This window comes from Epinephelus moara, chromosome 11 (assembly GCF_006386435.1).
Source record: "Epinephelus moara isolate mb chromosome 11, YSFRI_EMoa_1.0, whole genome shotgun sequence".
In the NCBI taxonomy this organism is placed as follows: Eukaryota; Metazoa; Chordata; class Actinopteri; order Perciformes; family Serranidae; genus Epinephelus; species Epinephelus moara.
In genome coordinates, this window is record NC_065516.1 from 10,936,715 (window position 1) to 10,957,601 (window position 20,887).

The 20,887-nt window shown below is 42.1% G+C and overlaps 1 protein-coding gene across 2 annotated transcripts in view; it reads left to right on the top strand.

Moving 5' to 3' along the window:
* LOC126397481 (enhancer of polycomb homolog 1-like) overlaps nt 1-20,887 on the top strand; it is a 39,751-nt gene that overhangs the window by 2,324 nt on the left and 16,540 nt on the right. The window contains exons 1-6 of one of the 2 annotated variants that reach the window (XM_050056317.1): nt 3,140-3,766; nt 15,009-15,168; nt 17,007-17,152; nt 17,678-17,884; nt 18,046-18,194; nt 19,577-19,730. In XM_050056317.1, the coding sequence (XP_049912274.1) occupies nt 3,614-3,766; nt 15,009-15,168; nt 17,007-17,152; nt 17,678-17,884; nt 18,046-18,194; nt 19,577-19,730 (969 nt within the window). In that variant the 5' untranslated portion in view covers nt 3,140-3,613. Of the gene's footprint in view, nt 1-3,139; nt 3,767-15,008; nt 15,169-17,006; nt 17,153-17,677; nt 17,885-18,045; nt 18,195-19,576; nt 19,731-20,887 lie in introns of those variants that run through there. The other variant, XM_050056319.1, reaches the window with a different exon arrangement.

The following is a 20,887-nucleotide window of genomic DNA, read 5'->3' on the forward strand; positions in this document are numbered from 1 at the left end:
GATTTTACCTTTCTGTACATTTTGTATACAAATTAATTAAATAATTTTGCTTGTAAATGTCTATTTGCATCACGTTTATTACGGAAAACACATTATTTGATCAATTTACATTGTGCCCCTAAAGTTCTTTGTGTGCTCCTTACTTTTTCAACTTAGGAGCACATGTGCTCCTTGGGAAAAAAGTTAGCGTAAAGCCCTGCAGTTGCACTCCTGTTGCTAAAAAATGGCACATTGTCAAAAGATGTCAGCTGAGAAAGGCAAGACATACATCATCTAATGAGCAATCATATGTAAATAACATGACAGTTCATCAGTAATGTGCAGAAGGACCTATCAAGACATGCAGTGCCCATCCTTGACACTTTTGGGCTACAGCAGCAGAAGACTGTGCTGGTTTCCACATCTGACAGTTACGAACAAGAAGATGAAGCTACACTGGGATGAACCAACACTTGTTGACCGCTAATAAATTAAACAGTGTTGCCAGTCTGAGCGAATCTTGATTACTGTTGCTTGACAAGGTGTGAATCCATAGATCTATTCTGCTCTTTTTGTGGTCATAATATCCTTCAAGGACCATTAGAACCACCACAATAGCACACAATTTGTTATCGGCCAAGCACATTGTCAAGAATTACAAAACAGAATCAGTAATTTTATGTGAGTAGGGGTTGGGGAAATAATCGATTCGTAGATAAATTGCAAGTGGACGTGGACAGTTCAGCATCAGTTTACAAATCTAAATGTTTGTTAACAGACAGAATGAAGAGATGCAACTCAACTGTATGGGCAGTGCAACCCCCAGACAGATAAGATGAAAAGTAGTGTACATCTGCAACCTTTGCTGATGGCTTCACGGCGCTCAATTCAACATGTATTGCATCAATAACAAGCAATATAACAATGTTATCAACTTAATATTATGTTTATAAATGGAGCTAACAGTATCTGATTGGCCAGTGTCGGCAACATGAAGGAGATCACAATTTAAGAGATTGCAGGGGCAGAGCAGCACAGGCTGTGTTTGTTTACAACAAAATTTGTGGGTTTTTTGGGGTGATGAGAGAAGACGCGACAAAAAAAACTTAAACTGCACTAATATGGCAACGTTTGGGGTTTGAAGCTGACATGAGAGGTGTCCTAAGTACATGCAAGTGACGCAGTGCTGCTGTTGTCAGCTGAACTTTTGTTGGTAGGTGTGTTTTTCATTTATATCTGTCGCTCACTTTGAAAGCACTGCAATGGACAAGAACAGCTGAATCATGAAGTTAAGGTAACTTCACTACAAAAACCTACATCAGGTGGAGGCTGGATGGACGAAGATCACCAGGGAGAGGAAAGTTCCTGATGAGCTAAATGACCCTCACAAGCTAGGCTACTTGCTGCTGGCTATATCATTTGTCATTTCCATTAACTATCACAACATAATGTGTGTTTTCTGTTTAAAAAGTAATGTACAAGGATAGCAAGTCATCTTTTAAGTGGTTATATCTCTAGTCTGATCTCAAGCAAATAGCTGATATTCACATGGTTTGTTAACATGAAGTAACAGAAGTGCATATTTAATGGATTTAGTATGGACAGAGAGCTCTGATGTTGCATGATGTGAGATGACAGCAGTCTGCTGCCCACAGTGTCATTATGTTCCACTTGGGAGCGGTGACATCTGTAAAATTGGGTATACCAGTCTGGTCAGGTGTTTGGCTTTATTTCAAACCGGTTTGAACATTTTGACATCGGCCCAACCCTAATAGAGACCAATGTTAACTGAGCGCTGCAGCGGTCGACAGTAAGTAAACGAATGAGACCAGCTGACCAACAGACACTGCAGCATTAACCAACTTCAAACACCGCTGTGGTGAAGAAATAACTATGCTTAGTCTGTTCACCTCAAAAACCCTGCTCCTGGCTTTCTTAGTGTGTCATTAATGCACTTCATGTGTTAAAATAAAAAGGCTGTGAACCATTTATTATTCAACAGTATGTAAATTGCATAATGTTGCCAGTAAAGTATTACAGTATGCAAACTCTGGAAACTACGCCGGCATAAATATCCCACAAAAGGTTAGCGCGAGCAACTGCACAGGGATACAACCTGACTGACACCCCTGGTTCAAAAGCTAGGGTATGGAAGCATTTTGGCTTCTATGAAGTTGAATGGAAAAGAGACCTGGACAAGAGCTATACTGTATGCAAGTAAACTCATCACTTTGTTTAAATATGGGTCATCTCAAATACAATATGCTATGTTTTAAAAGTAGTCACAGTGAGAAAAATTTTGATGTATTGATAATCATTTTGCAATTGAATCTTTGCCCTCTAAATCAAATTATGAAGTGCCTGGAGATTTCCACACCGTTTGTACTGTTAAGTAAATTAAAGAATAAATCAACTTAAGTATTTTCAGCCTTGCTGTATGTGAACAATCAATTTCTTAACTGCAAGCACATTATGTTTACAATTTGCAATACTGCTTTATGGTGCTGCTTGAGTCGAGGTATAATTAAAATAAATTAACTTGGATGTGGCCAATATATATGATATTATCCAAAATGTAAATTACATAGCCTCACTAGATTAGTATTTATTGCTCAGCCTGTTATTGTGGTGTTTCTGTTGTGTCCAGCCTCAGCAGGTGCATGTACAGTGTGTGAGTAAACAATCTTTGTATTTATTTGTTTAAAAAACGGCAGTAATGACAGCACAGTTGTGAAGAGGGAAATGTTTGCCCACTTTTCTAGCTCTGTCTGACCCTGTTAATGTGTTTTGCATTAACAGAAAAGGAAAGCAGAGACAGCTCTCCTGTAATCATAATAGAGCGTTATAGTGTGTTAGAGCTTGTACCATAGGGTGGCGCTATTTGCAAAACAATTGAACCTAACCGGCAGAACGTGTCCTATTTTTGGTTGCATGTTAATTTTAACACACGATGGAAGTTAATTGTTTTGTGTCCTTTCAAGGTTAAAAAGCAATCTAACATAACCTGTGGTGATTGTGTTTAACTCATAAATGTCATCTGTTTTATTGCTGTGGTGCTGCCAACAGGTGTTCAGTTTTTATTTTTTTTATTGCTACTTTTTTTTATTATTTATTTATTTAACACCGAGAATAAATATGTTTTCGTACGTCAGCATCAGCCTGGCGTATTACAGGATGAGAACATCCCGAGCCTGGGAAGTTCACATCCCTTCATCAGCATCCAGCATCTTGCCCCCACCGTCGGGTACACCCCTCCCTCCTTCCCCCGTACCCCAAGGGTCTCGCGAGCGCGCACGCGTGCGAAACTGCGTGGGAATGGCTGTTTGTGTGATCGAGGGGGTTGGGCCGCTTGGAGCGAGCTGAGAGCTGCATGAGTTTGTAATGTCCGCCATGTTGGCCATGGCGTATTGAACCGGGGAGGAACAGCGGAGCCTACGAAAAAAAGAGACCGACAGAGAGCGACCGAGACCCGGGCCTGCCCGGCTCTGTTCGCGCTGCTACGGACCCAAGCCTGCCCTCAATCGACCGGCTGACTCCTAGAGACCGTCACAGATTCATCCATGAGAACTCGAGGCAGACCTGCTGTTATTCCGAGCAGATCGAATAGATTTATGCTGCATCTTTTACTATAAAAATGAGTAAATTGTCGTTTCGGGCACGGGCGCTGGATGCTAGTAAGCCTCTACCCGTCTTCCGCTGCGAGGATTTGCCGGACCTGCACGAGTATGCCTCAATCAACCGGGCAGTGCCGCAGATGCCGACTGGGATGGAAAAAGAGGAGGAATCGGTATGTTTTTTTATTGCTGTCCGACTGGTGCTGGATCACTTTGGCTGTGTTTTCATATCGAGGGGCGCCACTATGTTGCCTGCGCAAGCTTGTGCAAAATGGCCGCCATGTCTTCTCTTTCGTGCACACGACGGATCTCGACGAATACTGAATATTACGACCCCGCTCCACCACAGGTGTTATCATAAGGTCGCAGCGGTGCGATATTGTATTCGTAAGCCGTGTTGTGTCCGTTTGTTTCACTTCAAATTGCACCCGAAAGCACAAAGAAGTCACGTGACTTGTATCTGTTCCACCATTTTGTTGACTTTCTCTTTGGTAAAGGCAAGCGGGGACAGGCCTTGGACGTGGTGTACTTTCCGTGAGCAAATGCCAGGGGGAGACAGTGAGTCCCCCAGCCCGGTTTGACAGCTAGGTGTTGCGTGTTGACAGCTCCAGCTCTGCCATGTGTGCTGCACACTGCCTGCACTTGCCGCCGCCAGTTTGGCGGAGAACGCAGAGGGGGGAAGAATCCTGCAGATCCTGCCCTGTATTTAATCATAACACACACTTGCAGAGTTGCACAGTGTCTTGGGAGCATAATGTGTTATGACATGCACGGTATGGCGATGATGGTGTTATCCTAGAGGCGGCTGTATTCGTGTTTTCAGCATGACATCTGTTTTGGTCTCTGGACTGATGGTGATAGGAGTCTTGACTGATGTAGCCATATTTCCAAATGTGTATGCATTATTGAAAATTGAGGAGGGTCACCTAATTGCAACATGTAACAGTTCAGGGTGTGTTATTCAGTGTGTGGTGTGTAAACAATTGTAAAATTAGGGAATTTATTTTGTAGTGCTGATGGCATATGAATCAAGGGCTTTATTTGCTGTTTTCAGGCATTTGCAGAATGTTGTCTCACTGTCACAGAGTTTGTTTATTTGTTTATCTGCAACATAATTCAGGTTTTCTGCAACACTCTGGGTGCTCAGATTGTCACTTAAAGCTTGACTTTAATTACTTTTCAGGTCGTTTTTTCAGATAGTATTCCTGTTATCTACAGAGTGTTTTAGCTGGTCAGAATTTTTCGTTGAATCTGTGCTGTCTTTCTAGGTTGTTTACTCTTGTGCGTAGTAGGTCTGTATTACACATTACTCACATTCAAATCATGTCTAAATATAGTCATGATTTGCATTGTGCCTGTAGATGGATCATGCAAAGCCACATAAGTATAACCCGTTGGGACCACAGCTTGTTACTTTGGCTACAGCTCAGATACTGAATTTGCAGCACAAGTCAAACAGGGTCAGTCCTTTCAATTCCCTCTTATTTGCTGACCACACTGTAGAAAAACCTGTCCAACTAGCCCTCTACGTTTAGACTTCATACTTGAGCTGCCTTTAGATTTGTAAAATTATTCATGGATGTATGTTGCTGTAGTACATATCTGGTTGTAATTAAAAAAAACAAAAAAAAACAAAAAAAACATTAATGGCTAGTGTATTAGCCAATGTTTATCACCCCTCCTGGCCCGCTCTGCTGAATTTCTCACTGTCACCGGATCAGCAGGAGAGCCCCTCTATGCCGCCGAGATGCCTCAGCAGACACAAACACTAGGAAAGCACATACGGGGGCCCGCAAAGTCAGCAGAAATCCTGCCCCCCTGCCGGCCCTCCCCCACCTACTGTACACATACACACAGCGGCATTACATAACAGAGTGACGGAAGAGATAAAGAGGACAGTTTTACTACAAGGCTGTGCATGGCTTAGCTCCCTGACCCACTTCCTGTCCAGCAACAATGGATTCTTGCTGTGCTGAACTGACTGAGTGACCACATGCTGACCTGAGAATGTCTATTTATGAAGTGAGTAAGCACATGTTGTGATGTTGATGAGGTGCTCTCACACATAGGAAGTAACATCTTTTTGTTACCCACTAATGGTGCTGACAGGTTGTCCTCTTCGGGGTATACAGTTTGGTGATAGAATACACCTGGTGTCAGCAATAAGCTGAATCCATAGTTTACAGGCTGCTTTTTAGGTTCATTTGAATCACCAAAATAAGTGCCTTTGTATGTGTGCCTCATCAGCATTCATGGCGTCAAAGCTGACAGAAATAATTAACCTCTAAAAGCACAATTTGTGCGCCATCAGTAGCTGCAATGAAACTGGAAATATGGCACTTCATTCACTATTAATCTGTACTTGCACAATGTTCTGCTCAGCATAAAACAATTCACCTGCTGAGCTCCACTGTGGCTCCTCCACAGACATCACATGGGTTTATTTTCTGTTGTAAGGCTTTGTTTGTCGGTGCTATGTTGCAGTTTGTAGAAGCAGTAGAGTTAGTACATGCATCGCCAAGACAATAGCCAACAAGGACATTTTGTCTCATCGCCTAATCAGGGAGTCTGTGATTGTTACAATTGCACTCGTAGATATGCAGATATTCATCAGGTCATGTTCAGAGGAGCAGATGTAGCGTGTCAGGAATCACAAGGGTCACAGTGGTCTCAGCAAAGTCTTACAATGTGCAATGTAGGAAGGGCACAAGAAGAAATAAAGTATGTCATAAATAAGTATGTTGATTGCAATATTAACTGCTGTTGTCGCAGTGATTAAGGGTGGCTCAATAGCGCAATATGTGGCATTACCTATATTTTTTGTTGTTGTAAATTATTTAGTTTATCCTGAGTTTAGTGCTTTATAAATAAGCTTTATTGTGAGGCTGTTAAGAGGTGTATTAATGCTTTTTAAATGAAAAAGATAACAGTTGTAAAACAAAGTAAACACTTGTTAAGGGGCGCAGTGTTTTTCCAGCTGAGACGCTTTGGTTGCGTCTGGTTGCTATGATACAAAATATCCACATTAGTTAAACTGTACAAGGTAGAGTTCAGTGCTGTGATGGTTGGTCTTTGTGGTAGACTTTTAGTCCCACCTGGGATTTACATTAGACTTTTGTGTGGGTTTTTTTGATGGCCAGTGTGGCCCTTAATATTCCCGCCATATTGAACAGCTACCGGACGAACGTTTTAAATAGCCATTTAAAAGCCTATGGTTACATTTAAACAGCAATAAATCACTTTAAATTAAATAACTTAAATACAAGTTTAATTAAGAAGCAGCCTATTGAGTAAAGTGACTAATCGCGTCATTATTGTAAATCACCCCACTATCCATTGTCGGGCTTGCTGTGGTAGAGTGAAGTGTATCGCCAGTGTGTTCTACGAGGAGACTTGCGGTGTGTTAAAGGTCTTTGTGGAGAATTTATCCCTAACCGCACAGAGAACGCTAAAAGGGAGACTGTGACTGCTGTGAGTATGGTGTGTGCTCTGAAGAGGCAAGGAGGCACTCTGTACAGCTTTGGTGGATAAATAGATGAGTCTGTAATTAACATCCTAAAATCTGATCTGCATTATCTGGGTTTATATTTGAGCTGTATTGCCCAAATTTATTATAGCTCATTCAGTATAAGCAGGGGTTAAAGTTCTCCCGCACAGCACCGGATTTCCGGCGTGGCGAAGTTTCTGTCCGGCACGGGCAGAAGTGCTCTGCAGTGCGAGCCCCTAAAAATATATGTGCGAACCGGGAAAATGATTTAGGCACACAGTGTGCGAGTAAACACAATCTACTGTTTACCGTAATTGGCATCGGACGTTTTTTCATCGATAACCGATCAAATAAATGTATTTTAAAACTCCCTCCTTTGGCTCTGATACAGCCGTCTCGCTCCCTGCCTGCAGTCCCCACTTCACTGGGCTTTGTAACAATGTCCCGCCTACAGCCCCCTCTGATTGGTTACACGGCACGAGTGATAGCCGATCAACACTGATGCCTGTGCATGCTTTCACATCATGTCACATTGAGACTCAGAGCTCAGATGGAGCAGGAGAGGCTCCGGTAAGCCAGCAGTAATTTTGAAGGTAAATTAACAGAAACCAGACAGAAACGAAAGTTGCAATAAAAGTCCTCTATGCTGAAATTTTAAAGTCACCACCACAACATTATATGATCCATTTCAATGATGACATGCTTGCCCAGAGGCGTAATTTCGACGTAACTGCCTGTTTAATTCACATCAAGCGTGATACAATTTTGCAAACAACCTAAATGATTTAGCTTCTAAAAGGCCGTTGATATTTTCTTTGTCGGACAGCTGCATGTGATACCAACAAAAAGCCTGCATATGCCTGGTACGTAAACCCTGGTCCCTCGCCTCTTCGCCAGTGGGATTGGAGGGCTAGGTAAAAAGCGACAGTGACAAGCAGCTGCAGTGTGTTACCCAAAGTTAATATTTTTCAACTTTTGGCAACCAGAAAACAAAATGCAAGTGTGCAGTGTTCAGTGGATAGACGCTCAGTGCCTCATCACGCCACTGACATTAATTGCATAGTGTAAATATTCAGCAGTCCCATGGAAAAAAATAAGATGAACATAATGGTCGTGATGTTTGCTTGCCATACCCCCTGGTTGGCTTGTCAGTGGCGCAGTGTTGCAATATTTTGGTTATTGCTGCAGTCCTAGCTGTCCATGATCTAATAGAGATCAGAAAACGCGAACAGCGAAGATGAACTCTGTTTCACACAGATTGTCACCCAGATATATGCTAGCTACCCTCTGGTAATTAGATGAAAACATGCATATATGTGACCTAAATTATAAAATCATTTTAGTGCTCAAAATAGCGACAACTTGCCACAGCGACCGCATGAGCTTATGAAGGAACACACCCTTATTAAAGTTGCATAGCTCTCATGCCCCAGCAACAGTGTGATGCATGTTTTGCTACTTAGATTATGTCATTTTGGTGTTTTGTGGTGGTTTATTAAGAAACATTACATTACATTTTAATTATAGATAATGTAAAACATCAGACATGTCTTCTGATTTTGCTGTGAAAGAATGTAGTGGTAGCCTGTCTTGTGTTCTGGCTGCCTGATAGTTTCATGGCATGCGTGGCTGTGCTTTGTGGATTTTAGATAGGGTTTATGCCTTGACTCACTGAGCAGATTGCCTTCCTCTGGTCGGCATGAGCTGAAAACACCTGCTGGAGGCCACACTTTTGTTACCATGGCAACTTTTGTTGGAGTCATCTATTTTTCTTGGGAACATTTAATGGAAGGAACGCGTGGTGCTGTGAAAAATAGATTTTCATTTGTCTCTCCTCTATCTGCATCTGTGGCCGTGACAGAAAGCAGCACTGCCACTGTGAAGTCTCCACAGTCCCAGAACATTTTGTGTAGAAATAAGAGAGAATTGTAGGTTCGATATTAGTTTGTGTTTTCTGGGGTGAGAGGCAGAGCAGTTAGGAACTACTCTGTCGCTGAGGCGTTGTAACATTTGTGCCCGCTGTGCATCTGGCCAGCATTAACACTCAGTTGCGTTTTCTCTTGGAAGTGTCCTTGAACTCTTGCCTCCTGTTTTTTGTTTGTTTGGGGAGAATGAGAATAAAGAGAAGTCAGCGTTTCAGCCTGAACAATCTTACAATGTAGACTTTTTCAGAAACAAACATACAGTAGTGACTTGTCAGCTTTTAATTCGATTAAAACAGACAGTTGCTAGAGGTCCTAGAATAGCCTAGTGTACTATTTCCCATGTGCCATTCTCAAAAGCCCTTTTATCCCTACTCACCCAATTCCTCAACAGAGGAAATCCCAGGCTGTGCACCTTGGTTGTGAGGATCACAGCTGCGAAAGATCAGGATATCTTTAAGTCAGAGGCAGCTCAGGGTAGCCTGCTGCAAATCTGCCAGGCTGATATCCTCTACAGAAGCGTGCGAAAGGAAGTCTGGGCCAGGCTCAGGTTTAATTGGTTCCTTACGCTCACTCTTTATGCAGGTTCCTTAACTCACAAAGCTCAGGGTTCATCAGCGTGTCAGACAGTGGGGTTCACAGAGGGCGAGGTCTGAGGATGTGTTTGACAAGCTACATGAGAGAACAAACCCCAGCGCCGTGTCGGTTAAGCGTCGGTTCACAGAGTTTACATAAGGTCATGTCATATCGGCTGACAACTCCTTAATGAAGCAGGAATCTGTCCTTGTGTTTGCCAGCGTCTGTTTGTCATCAGAGCTCTGTAACTACTGTCCACACAGTCATGCCAGGTGGCTGTCGCTGAGTAATGGCGCATACAATATTTATGGATGTTTTGGAAGAAACATATTTTACATTTAGGCTTTCAAAATATGGTTGGTTTCCTTTGGATGCTCCTGTTTAGACTTCTACCTCATTGTTTAATGTGAAGCTAAACCAGGGCTATTATTTTTATGTACACAATGTAATTTTCACTCATAATAAACCATGTTCTTATGTCAGTACTGACCCATACATACATGCCATTTAAATGTTTCTCTATTAAAAGTAGCAATTGCTGTCAACATAGATGTACAGTAGCTTTTGCTTGTAGTCATTGGTTAAGGCTGATAGTGTACTGTTGCTGGGGTGTCGGTAGCGTAGTGGATAGTGCCGGCGCCCCATGTACAGAGGCATTGCCTCACTGCAGTGGCTACGGGTTTGAATGCGGCTCACGGCCCTTTGCTGCATGTCAGCCCCCACTCTCTCTCTGTCTCCCTCTTTCACTAACTGTCCTGTCATTAAAGGCAAAAAGCCCACAAACAATAATTAAAAAAATAAATAAAATTGATTTTGCTGTGTTCTCAGTTGTCAAAGTGCCATTAAATAAAGAGCTGAAGGAACTGCAAGAATGCAGTCCCAACTAAGTGTTCAGAGCTTGTTTTTTAAAATATATATATATATATTTTTTTTTTTTACATTTAAAGTCGAAAGTTGCTGAGATATGGGGACAGAGAACCACAGTGGCTGCAGTTTCATACTGGCTAAGCAAGGGGTTGTCAAATGTAGGATCACACGAAACTGTTGGCTTATTGCGGGTGGTTGTGTGTTTGTGGGCAGCGACCAGGGCTGTGCGAAAGTTTCAGTGAGCTTGGCTTGACTGTCTGCACACACTGCAACAATCGAAGCCAAATGAGGCACTTTCTTTCCTCCAAAACCTGTGATTTGCATGTGTGAACATGCCAAATTCAGTTGTGTTTAAAGTAACACGCCAGCTCACGTTGGTGACAATTTACTAGTGATTTGTGAATAGATGGCTGTTTTGTTTGTGGTTTACATCCCAAATCATTTACAGCCTTTAACAAGCAGGCATTTGGTGATGGATGCTGCCTGAAACCTCTTGAGTGAACACTTTCACTTAAGTCCCAAGCTCCTCGAGGTAAACTTCACAATAGTCTGGATCACGCAATAAGCTGTTTTCTTTGTGCATTGGTTGCAGAGAAAGTGTACAACACTCGGCTTGTTGATAAGCTTACCAGGGGCAGATGGTTCAGCTCTGGACACACGCTGTGTCCTTTCATGCCAGCTCACAGCGCTGATATGGTTCTCCTGTTACTCCATGCAGAGCTCCTCATGGCTTTGGATTATACTTAAGGCCCTAACCACTTAAAGCTCCCACGCAAGTGTGGAAGTGTCTAAAATTGAATGGTTTCCGGGTAATGAAAATTAGCCATGCACAGACGCGGTTTCGTCGATGGCCATATTTGCCAGCCTCAATTGGTATGTCACTGAACACTGACCCATATCTCAGAATCCACCCAATAAACTGTGGCTGTGAAAAGAAAGTGTGTAACGTGTAAAATGAGTAGGAGCCCTGTTAAAATACTTGTTAGAGCAAGATGGGTCTGTTAGTTTGACTGAATTGGCCATCTGTTGCATCAACCACCAAGAGAAGGCCTTCAAAGATTGTGCTCTACAGAGTGACCATACATTTGTAATAAGCTGCAATTTATTTGATGGAAATGTTACTAGGGTTTACGTGGTTCACCCCAAATCATAAAAATATTTTCCCTTTACCCGTGGTGCCTCTTATCAATCCATACTGTGTTGGTGTGAGTTGCCAAGTATTGGAGATATTGGCTGCAGAGGCGGCTGCCTTTTCCATAATATACTGGATAGGGCTACAGCGTTTTATCAATCTGGACAAATATATCAATGAAATAATTAACGATCCAATATTGTTGATGCAAAGTGAAAACGTCAATACATGTTGTTTAGGGGTGGGAATCTCTAGGCAGCTCACAATTCGATTCAATTCCGATTCCAAGGGCAACGATTTAGATTATAAAACAGAAAAACATTATTGTAATAAAGCTGGGAATACATATCCAGTGCATACAAACTGTATTACTTACTGTGGTTGAGATGACTACACTCCACCAGTCTCCTCCGATCCATCCTCCTCATCCACAAATCTCAACAGGACTCTCCTGTCCCTTGTCGATCTCCTCGACATTTCTCCTCCAGTATTTACAAAACTATAACTGACTATAACTATCTATGAACTATAAAAAAACGAACTATTGCAAAAAGACAAACGATGGCAAAACTACAGACTATGTTGAAAACACGATGAAAACACGTCAAAAAACACCCAAAAACATGACATAAAAAAACTCAAAAACCACAAATACTATTATTTCCAACACTAAATGTTATTTACAAAGAAAACGCCACCCAAACTCTCCTCCTGCTGTGCTCACTTCCCTCCCCTGCTCCACAGGTAATGACGTCACTACCGTAATGTACCGTATATCACCGCTTCTCAGCTTTCAGAATCCGTTGGAATTACGTCGATAGCATGAATGGTCGAGGAGTTGCAGTAATTTAAAAAATAAATATAAGAATAAAATTAAAATCGATTTATGAGTTTTCCACATCGATGCTCGCATCGTTCAAGACAGAATCTTGATGCATCTAAAAATCGTTTTTTTCCCCCCACCCCTAATGTTGTCCTTTAAGATACATCTTTATTTTTGAAATTGTCACCTCTTCTGTCCAAGCAAAACCTCCCTCCTAAACATTTAATTAGTGCTAGCAGCCTAGTGCCAGGCAGATAATGGTAAGCAGTCAAAAAAAAATATAATAAGGATACTGACTGTCATAATCAAATCAATTGTAGACCCCTGAATTGAATAGAATCAAAATTGTATTGTGGCAGACTTTCTGATATCTCCAAATATCGTACCTTTGTCCAAGGAAATCAACATCATTTCACATCAGGATGAAACTAGTGATTCAAACCCGTAATAATGGAACAAGATGTCACTCGTCCACTCTACCCCCCTACAGAAATCACCTCCCAGTTACTCAAGATAATCCACAGACCTCGTTGTCAGCAGTGTCATGTAGGAGCTGTTTTCTTTCTGCCAAACTTCACCCTTCTTCCGTATCACCACACACTACTAATGGATAAGAGGCTTGTGTTCATAGCATTGCACAGTGTAAACATTTATGGAGTCCTCCACAGCTTAGCTGTAACCTTAGCTAGCTCAGGTGAGCTAGCAGTATTGCGCTAATAAGCACTCTTTATACTTATGATACAGTCGGTGGCTGTTGTTTAGGGGAATAAAAACAGTTCCTGTATGCAACTGCTCACAACAAGGTCTGTGATTTGTCTTGAGTAATGAGATCATGTTTTTTGGAAGAAGACATTGCTGTTGTGTTTCTCAAATATATTTTTTGGGCACTTTGAGCTCCACAAGCCAAGTGCCATCTAGTTTTACTATATTTGAGAGAAGGCAGACATCTTGATGGCCAGTATCCCCAACGCTCGGCATATCACACCAAAACAGTCTAGACTGAAAAGTAGGTAAGAGGGGAAAAAGTATTTTTGATTTTGGGATGAGCTGTCTCTTTAATGAAAGACAGCCATTACATTCTCATCACTCAATAATAAGGGTGCTTTTAAAGACCCTCGAGTAATATGCTATTCAGGCATATTTCAACAGTATGTGATTTAATGGTGTGGGATTTCTCTCAGCAGCACATTTTTTAGGTGTTCGTATCAGATTGCATAATGTAAAAACATTCTGTGCTCACCGAGTTCAAGAGTCAAACTATGTGACTCATTTGCCAACGTCCTTGCTTATGTTGCCAAGTTAGTTAAAGTACCAGATTTGCTGCTGGAGAAAGTTGCAGGTATTTAATCTATGATCCCGTGGCTCAGAATGCGCAACAGCATTTTCATAAACTTTTTTACTTCTTCTACTAACTTTGCGACTGGCTCGAGCTGGCAGTTGCAGCAAATGAAAACAATGAGTCACTGTTGTGATAGTAGGGTTACCTGTGCAGGGCTCCAAATGATGTCTTTGCCAGAAAGCACATGCTTTGAAGTACAACTACGCTGAGTGAATCTCACTTCTGTGTGTTGGCAGTGGATTGACACACCAGTGCACTTGCTGATGCTCCTTGTATCTCACAGGCCCCCCTCAGCTCCCCAAATCCTACACGATTTTTCTTCCAGTGACTCATTTCTCCTGAGAAACAGCACTGAGATCTGATGGTATATATAAGCATAACATACTGTGACAAATAGTGTGTTCTGCCTGGTTAGACAAGCCTAGACAAATGATTAGAGATAGGGTTGAAAAATAAGAGCTAAGAAATGCCAGGAAAAACATTGGAAGATGATTAGTAAAGGAAGGGAAAAGGATTTAGGATGATATGTGACTGTGGCAGCCTGATCCTGTTTTGAAATGCTTGCTTTTTGGATAATTGCCAGCACGTTTTGCACTCGTTTTAACAGGCTTCAGGACTCATACTGGGAAGTAAAAAACAACAACTGCAAAAAAAGGAAATTCATGTTTTTTTTATCAGTTATTTATGATTTATATTTCTTAAACATTGTGCAACTATTTCCTCATAGCTTCTGCAACATATTGTGCTCATAAACTATCCTGCAAGTCCAATGAGAGTTTGGGATTGTAATCCCTCCTGTTGTGAGATGTCACTTGTGATTGTGCTGAAGCTTGTGTGGAAGACCCACATTACTAAAACAGCAAACCTGTGCTGTTAAATCCTGTACTTTAATGTTTGTAATATGGAATATTGGGTTGTTCTGTGGTTGATAGTCCTCTCTGAATGAGACTGGGTATTCAAAACATCTGGAAACAAATAAAACATGTATTAAACTAAACAGCTGTATTTTTTCGCAAGCTAAATCAGTCTTGTTCCTTTTAATTCCCATCATACACCAGTGTTTTATTCCTCAATGCATATCCGTGTAATGAAGCAATATTTATCAAAAACAGTCTTGGTCTGCTGGTGCATAAATCTGATATTCATTTTGCCTTGGGAGTGTGAGGATGTCTCTGGGAGAAAAAGAACACTATAAGACTAAATCAGCAAAGTCTGCAGAGCTCCTTAAATAGCAGTCTATTGTAAACAGCTGTTTTCTGTCTCTTGCAGGAGCACCATCTCCAGCGGGCCATCTCGGCGCAGCAGGTATATGGCGAGAAGCGGGACAACATGGTTATCCCCGTCCCCGAGGCAGAGCGCAACATCACGCACTACGAGTCCCTCTACCCCGGGGAGTTCAAGATGCCAAAGCAGCTTATTCACATACAGCGTGAGTAGCGGGCCGCTTGCAACAGGATTATCCTCTTAGCTGTGTTAGTGGTCTGTGAGCACGTGGTGATGTTGTTGCTGTTTGGATGCACTGGGAGATGGTTTCAGGGGGTTTGTGCTGCTGATGGAGAGATTTGTGTTTGAGTTTGGGGTTTGTAGAGCAGTTAGTTATTGTGGTTGTGAGGTCAGTGCACCTGGCTGCTAAATGCAGCATTTGTGTCAGATCATGTGCTAAAAAAAAAAGTAGAGCTGTCATATGGAGTCTCAGTGTGGACACTTGTGGATATCACTAGCATGTGTGGATAATCAAACACAGCAGTGTTGCAGATTTCATGTGGGAAAGGGACATCTGTATGTCTGTCTCGACACACACCGTGTGCTACATTGGAACTGTTGTTGTCCCCAGAGAGTCTGATAGCAGATCTGTGATTTCAGAAAATGTTTGAATGTGTTTGAGCAGTCTCCACGGGTGAGACAAATTAAAGGTCAGTAGGTTATTGGGGGAGATTGAAAGGAGAATTGCACCAACAGAACGCCCTGTTCAAAAATGAATTTGGCATATTGGCACAGGCGAAATAATACGTTTGCAACCAAAATGAAGTGCTGCGTGTGCTGTCTATCACCAGTGTTACTGCCTAATATTTCACACATCCATCTGTGCAAATATTTTACACACACTCAAATGCTGTTACCAGCATCTGGTCAACAGTGACATGACACTCGTGGCAGTTTGTGCAAGAGTGGTTTGTTTTCTGGTTCCTACAATGATTACAAAAGTTCCCTCATCTGCAGGGATGGCATTAAACAAAGACGTATTTTACATATGAGAACAAATCCGGTGTGTTTTGCCGTATACTGCAGCCATTAAATGCGCTGTGTCTGATTTCGCAACATGTAAACCCAGGGACTGCTCTAGCACATATTTTCACTATAATTTTCAGCTCACTCACTCTTTCTGTTATCTAACAGTTTAAATATGGGGTGGTGAGAGGGAATGCATACCTTTCCAAATGCTTCAGGTTTTGACAGGTTAATGTGTTTATTAGAGTGCAGCTCTGCGAGTGACAGTGCAGTAAACATATGCTTTTTGTCCAGTGGTCACAATAGCTGATGGATTACGACAGACAGTCATTTTCCACATTTTATCAGGCTAATATGTTATGGTCTGGAGAATCTCCAGGCCATGGCTGGAAATTCTGGCAAGACTGACTGGTAGGGCAGAAAACCTTAGCCACAGGCAGTATTTATGAGCAAGTGGCTGGTTAAGTTCCCAGCCTGGATCCTGGTGTTTGTCCTGAAGCACTGCTTCATTGCGTTGGTGAGGGCACATGACCATGCACAAGCACAGTGCTTTGTCATGATTAAAATAGTGTGCTTATTTTTTGAAGGTTGGCAGTAGTCTGAAGACAAAGGCGTCTGCATTTCATACCCAGTGGCCTGTGTTTATTGACTTTGCCTGAAATGTACTGCTGCTAAGTCCAAAATGACTATGCATTATGAAATCATGACATGGCACTTTTTCACTTTTGTTCTCAAAACACACTTTTCTATTTATTTCCATCCAACTCATCTTATTCAACAAATGCTACAGAATTTCTGCACATTGTGAATTTGTCCATGTAAGATAAAGAGCTGAGTAATGAAATATGTTAAATATGCTTCAATATGTCATAATTATTTAGTAATACGTCATCAGGTTCATGCACAGTGCAGCCTGCGCAGGCATTGTTTACAGAAGCGCTGTTGTGTCTACTTCAGTCAGTCCTGTTCCTGGCAATGCCTTTGAATTAATGTGTCTGTGTCTGTCTCTTTAGTAACAAACTCCTCTCCATCTCACAGCTTTCAGTTTGGATACAGAGCAGCCAGACTACGACCTAGATTCAGAGGATGAGACGTTTGTGAATAAGCTGAAGAAGAAAATGGAAATCACGGCGCTGCAGTTTGAAGAAATGATCGACCGACTGGAGAAAGGCAGCGGACAGCAGGTATTTGTCAGTCTGTGTGGGGGAAGGAACTGGTTTGCACGGTATTTGCACAAACACATCTCTGGTTTTGCTTTTACACAGACTAAGTAAGCTAACTGTGCTTTACTCTCTGGTTTTGACCCTGTAATTTAGTAATTCGAGAGGTGGGTCATTGCCTTAGTGGTTGGTTTCTTTAATAGTTATGGAAAGCTACTGCATTTGTGCACTGAGCTGTTGCATGGAGTTCTTGTCATCTCTGACTAATACGTAGGCTACTTTTAAGTCATACAACTGTCAAACTTAGAAGTATGAGTTTATGACATGTGCCTGAAGGCAACGCAACTCCTCCACACTGCTGAAAGCCAAAAAAGGATTGTTTTGTAGTATTTATGGCTGTTTGAAATGACTGCAGCTTGTTTAAAACACTGGGTTCCTCTGTACTGTTTATTATGTTATTATACATGCAACAAATGAGTCCCATCAATCGTCACAGTTCTAAGGCTCTGAGCGTTGCACTGACTTGGTCTCTCCTGTTTTACTCTGCAGCTTGTCAGTCTCCAGGAGGCCAAACTGCTGCTGAAGGAGGACGACGAGCTGATCAAGGAGGTGTTTGACTACTGGAGCCGAAAGAGGAAAACCTGCAAGGGTGGCTCCCTCATCCCCAACGTCAAGCAGGAGAAGCGGGATGGCTCTAGCACCAGCGACCCCTATGTGGCCTTCCGCCGACGGACGGAGAAGATGCAGACTAGGAAGGTAGGAATCAGCCAGGATAATGAGGCAGACAACAAGGCATATAGGGGAAATTGTGCTGTCTTGGTGGCCTAGTAGCAGGAGACTCTGTAACTTGATGTCTGAAAAAGTTTCAGCATCAATGGGATCACTTTATGCCTGAATTATCACTGTTCCATTTTCAGAACCGAAAGAATGACGAGGCGTCATATGAGAAGATGCTGAAACTGCGCAGGGACCTGAGCCGAGCTGTCACCATCCTGGAGATGATCAAGAGGAGGGAAAAGAGCAAGAGGGAACTGCTGCACCTCACACTGGAGATAGTGGAGAAGAGGTAAGAAAGACCAGCGAGTGAAATTGGCCCAGAGAGAGTTTGGCAGCGGTTGTTAGGGTTGTCTGAACTGCATCAGCTACCTTGTTAGGCAAGTAGTTGCTATTAGGAGGCTTTTTCACTGGGATTTATAATGCAAGAGTGTGATAAAGGCATGCTTCACTTGTCTGATTAGATGACAGATGTTCATGAACAGATATCCTTTTTTTTTTTGGATAATATTGTTTCATGCAGCTGTGCTCCTGTTCTCCCCAGCAGTGTTTTGGAAATGGTTTCTGATAAGGTTTTAAAGCACTAATTGTTCAACTCCGGAAAGCTGAGAAGGTGACTGTGTCAGACCTTTAACTGCGTGCGGTGTTTTGGATGGCTTATGTGGTTAACCTTCATGTTTGATTAGGCTTTTGTTTACTCGTCAAGCTGAAATCCCAAGTAGAGGCCATTAGGACACTTGTCTGCAAGATTGATAGTGTAAAAGAGTCAACCACATATTTTCTGTAAAGTCAGGCTCCGCTGCTTGTGTTAATTGGGGGCACAGTTATGCACACACTGTTTTGCATGCATTATCAATTTAGAGTTCACCCTGTTTTATTCAGTAGTGTCAGGAGCAAATTAGCTTATTGACTTCTCTGCGGCTGCTGGAATCTTTCCTCCCAGTCTGTTCAGAAGTACACTAGACTACATGTTTGTATTATTTTGTGTTGTAATCATTTTCTTTCCTTTCCTTTTCCAAGTTCCTCTATGAATTGTTCTTTGTTTCCCCCAGTGGAGCCTTTGTGAGCCATCTAAACATGACATGCGAATAGAATGAATTTGCTCTGAAAGTAGCTGTCAGTGTGAGCTTAAATTGGACCCCTCTCCTTGAAGTGCTTTTGATTTGTAGTGACATTTCAATTTCCTCTTGTTATCCCAGCCTGGTTTCTGCCTGCGCATCACTGCCAGTGTTCACTCCCAGATTGGACCACTCTATTCTCAATAGATAGCTTCTCCAGCCCACTTCATGATATTATGCTGGTGTAGATAGTGACCCAGGTGTACAGCATGGTGTGTGTGTAGCCTGACAGTAGCGTGTTTTGCCATGTCCCTACGCACTGACGTTGGGGTACTTTTGTCGGTTGGCCGCGGCTATATGATGTTGACTCTCATGCGTTACTGAGCATTCATGTAGCAGAATGTTGCAGTATAAATCACAATACAGTATGCAAAAGTTTTAGTCCAGATTTCATACTGGACTGTTAATGTAAAAGGTATTTTTGTACCTGTACTGATAGTACTGGGACCTGTTTCTGTGAATTCATAAATAGTGGTTAAATTTAACCATGAAATAATCTCTAAATCCGTCCTGCAGTTGATTTGTAAGTATCACTCCTTTTCTCTGTGTCCCCCAGGAATGCAATGCCAGACTTTGGCAGCGAGGTGATGGCAGAGGCACTTGCACAGCGAGCTCTGGTGAAGCCTGTCTACACCATCCCCATCATTCCCCCGTCCAGCAGTAACCAGTACAGACACCAGGACCACTTGGATATGAAGGACTACAAGAAAGTAAGGCCGCCTACATTCACAACACAGTGGCTCCCTCCTAATAATGTCAGGAAGAGAATGGGGAATGATTTCCAGAGAAAATATTATTGACTTCACATTTGTCCTTCACTTGAGTCAATTCACACGTTGATGATGGATTGAAGTGGGGAGCTGTATAATGCTGTAAACTGTACTTGTCATTGAGCACTGACTCACAGGAGATCTTGACATTGTCATTGTTGGCAAGATGGATAATTTATAGGGGCCTATTATGCTTTTCCTTTGTCAGATGCTCATAGTAAATGTGGGCAAAGTTTCAAATAATGAGGTAATGGTATGTAAATGTAATCCCTGTGAGCAGAAACCTCAGGTTTCAGCCTGCTCTGAATACTCTGTCTCCAACAGGTTTCTTTTTTCTACTTTGCCTACCAAATTACATCAGCTTTTGACAGATTTCTTTACATTGTCACCTGCTCTAACAAGTTACTGCAAGTGTTTACATTACATAGCCAAAATTGCTACATGATGCTACATGCTAGCGTCAGGGAAACGTGTAATCTTGGTTGCTGATGTTAATATCTCCTTGATTTAGGATCATCACAGGATCATCTTGCTGCAACACACACTGTGTTTTTTTACGGTAGAAAGTGGTGCTAATCTCTGGTACAGTCATTCCGCGGCTACAAGTACACTGCTAACGTACATGTAGCTACATGCTAACATCAGGGAGACATGTAAATTTGGCTGCCGATGTTGTAATTTTCTCCCTGATTTTGGGTGATATTCCTGCATGAACATGCATCTTCAATAGAAGAGGCTTCTATTGCGGTCATTTCCGGGGTGCGATGATGGTGCCTAGACTTTGAGATGTGGAAGACCTGAAAACACTAACCAGTCAGAGCAGGCTGGGCTTTTCCAGGAAGAACATAAAGAGAAAGGTGTTAAACAGCGTCTCAGACAGTGGATGAATACAGGTGTTGTAGCACAGACAGTATGAGGAAAATGAAGTGGTTTTTGAACACTAAAGCATGTAAACATTTCCAGTAGAGGCCCAAAATACAAGTATGAACCTGAAAATTTGCATAATAGGACCCCTTTAAACAGCAGCTAGATATAAATTATTGAAAACAATTGCTACACTGAGAGTCATTGGGAGTACATAGTTTTTTTTGTGTGTG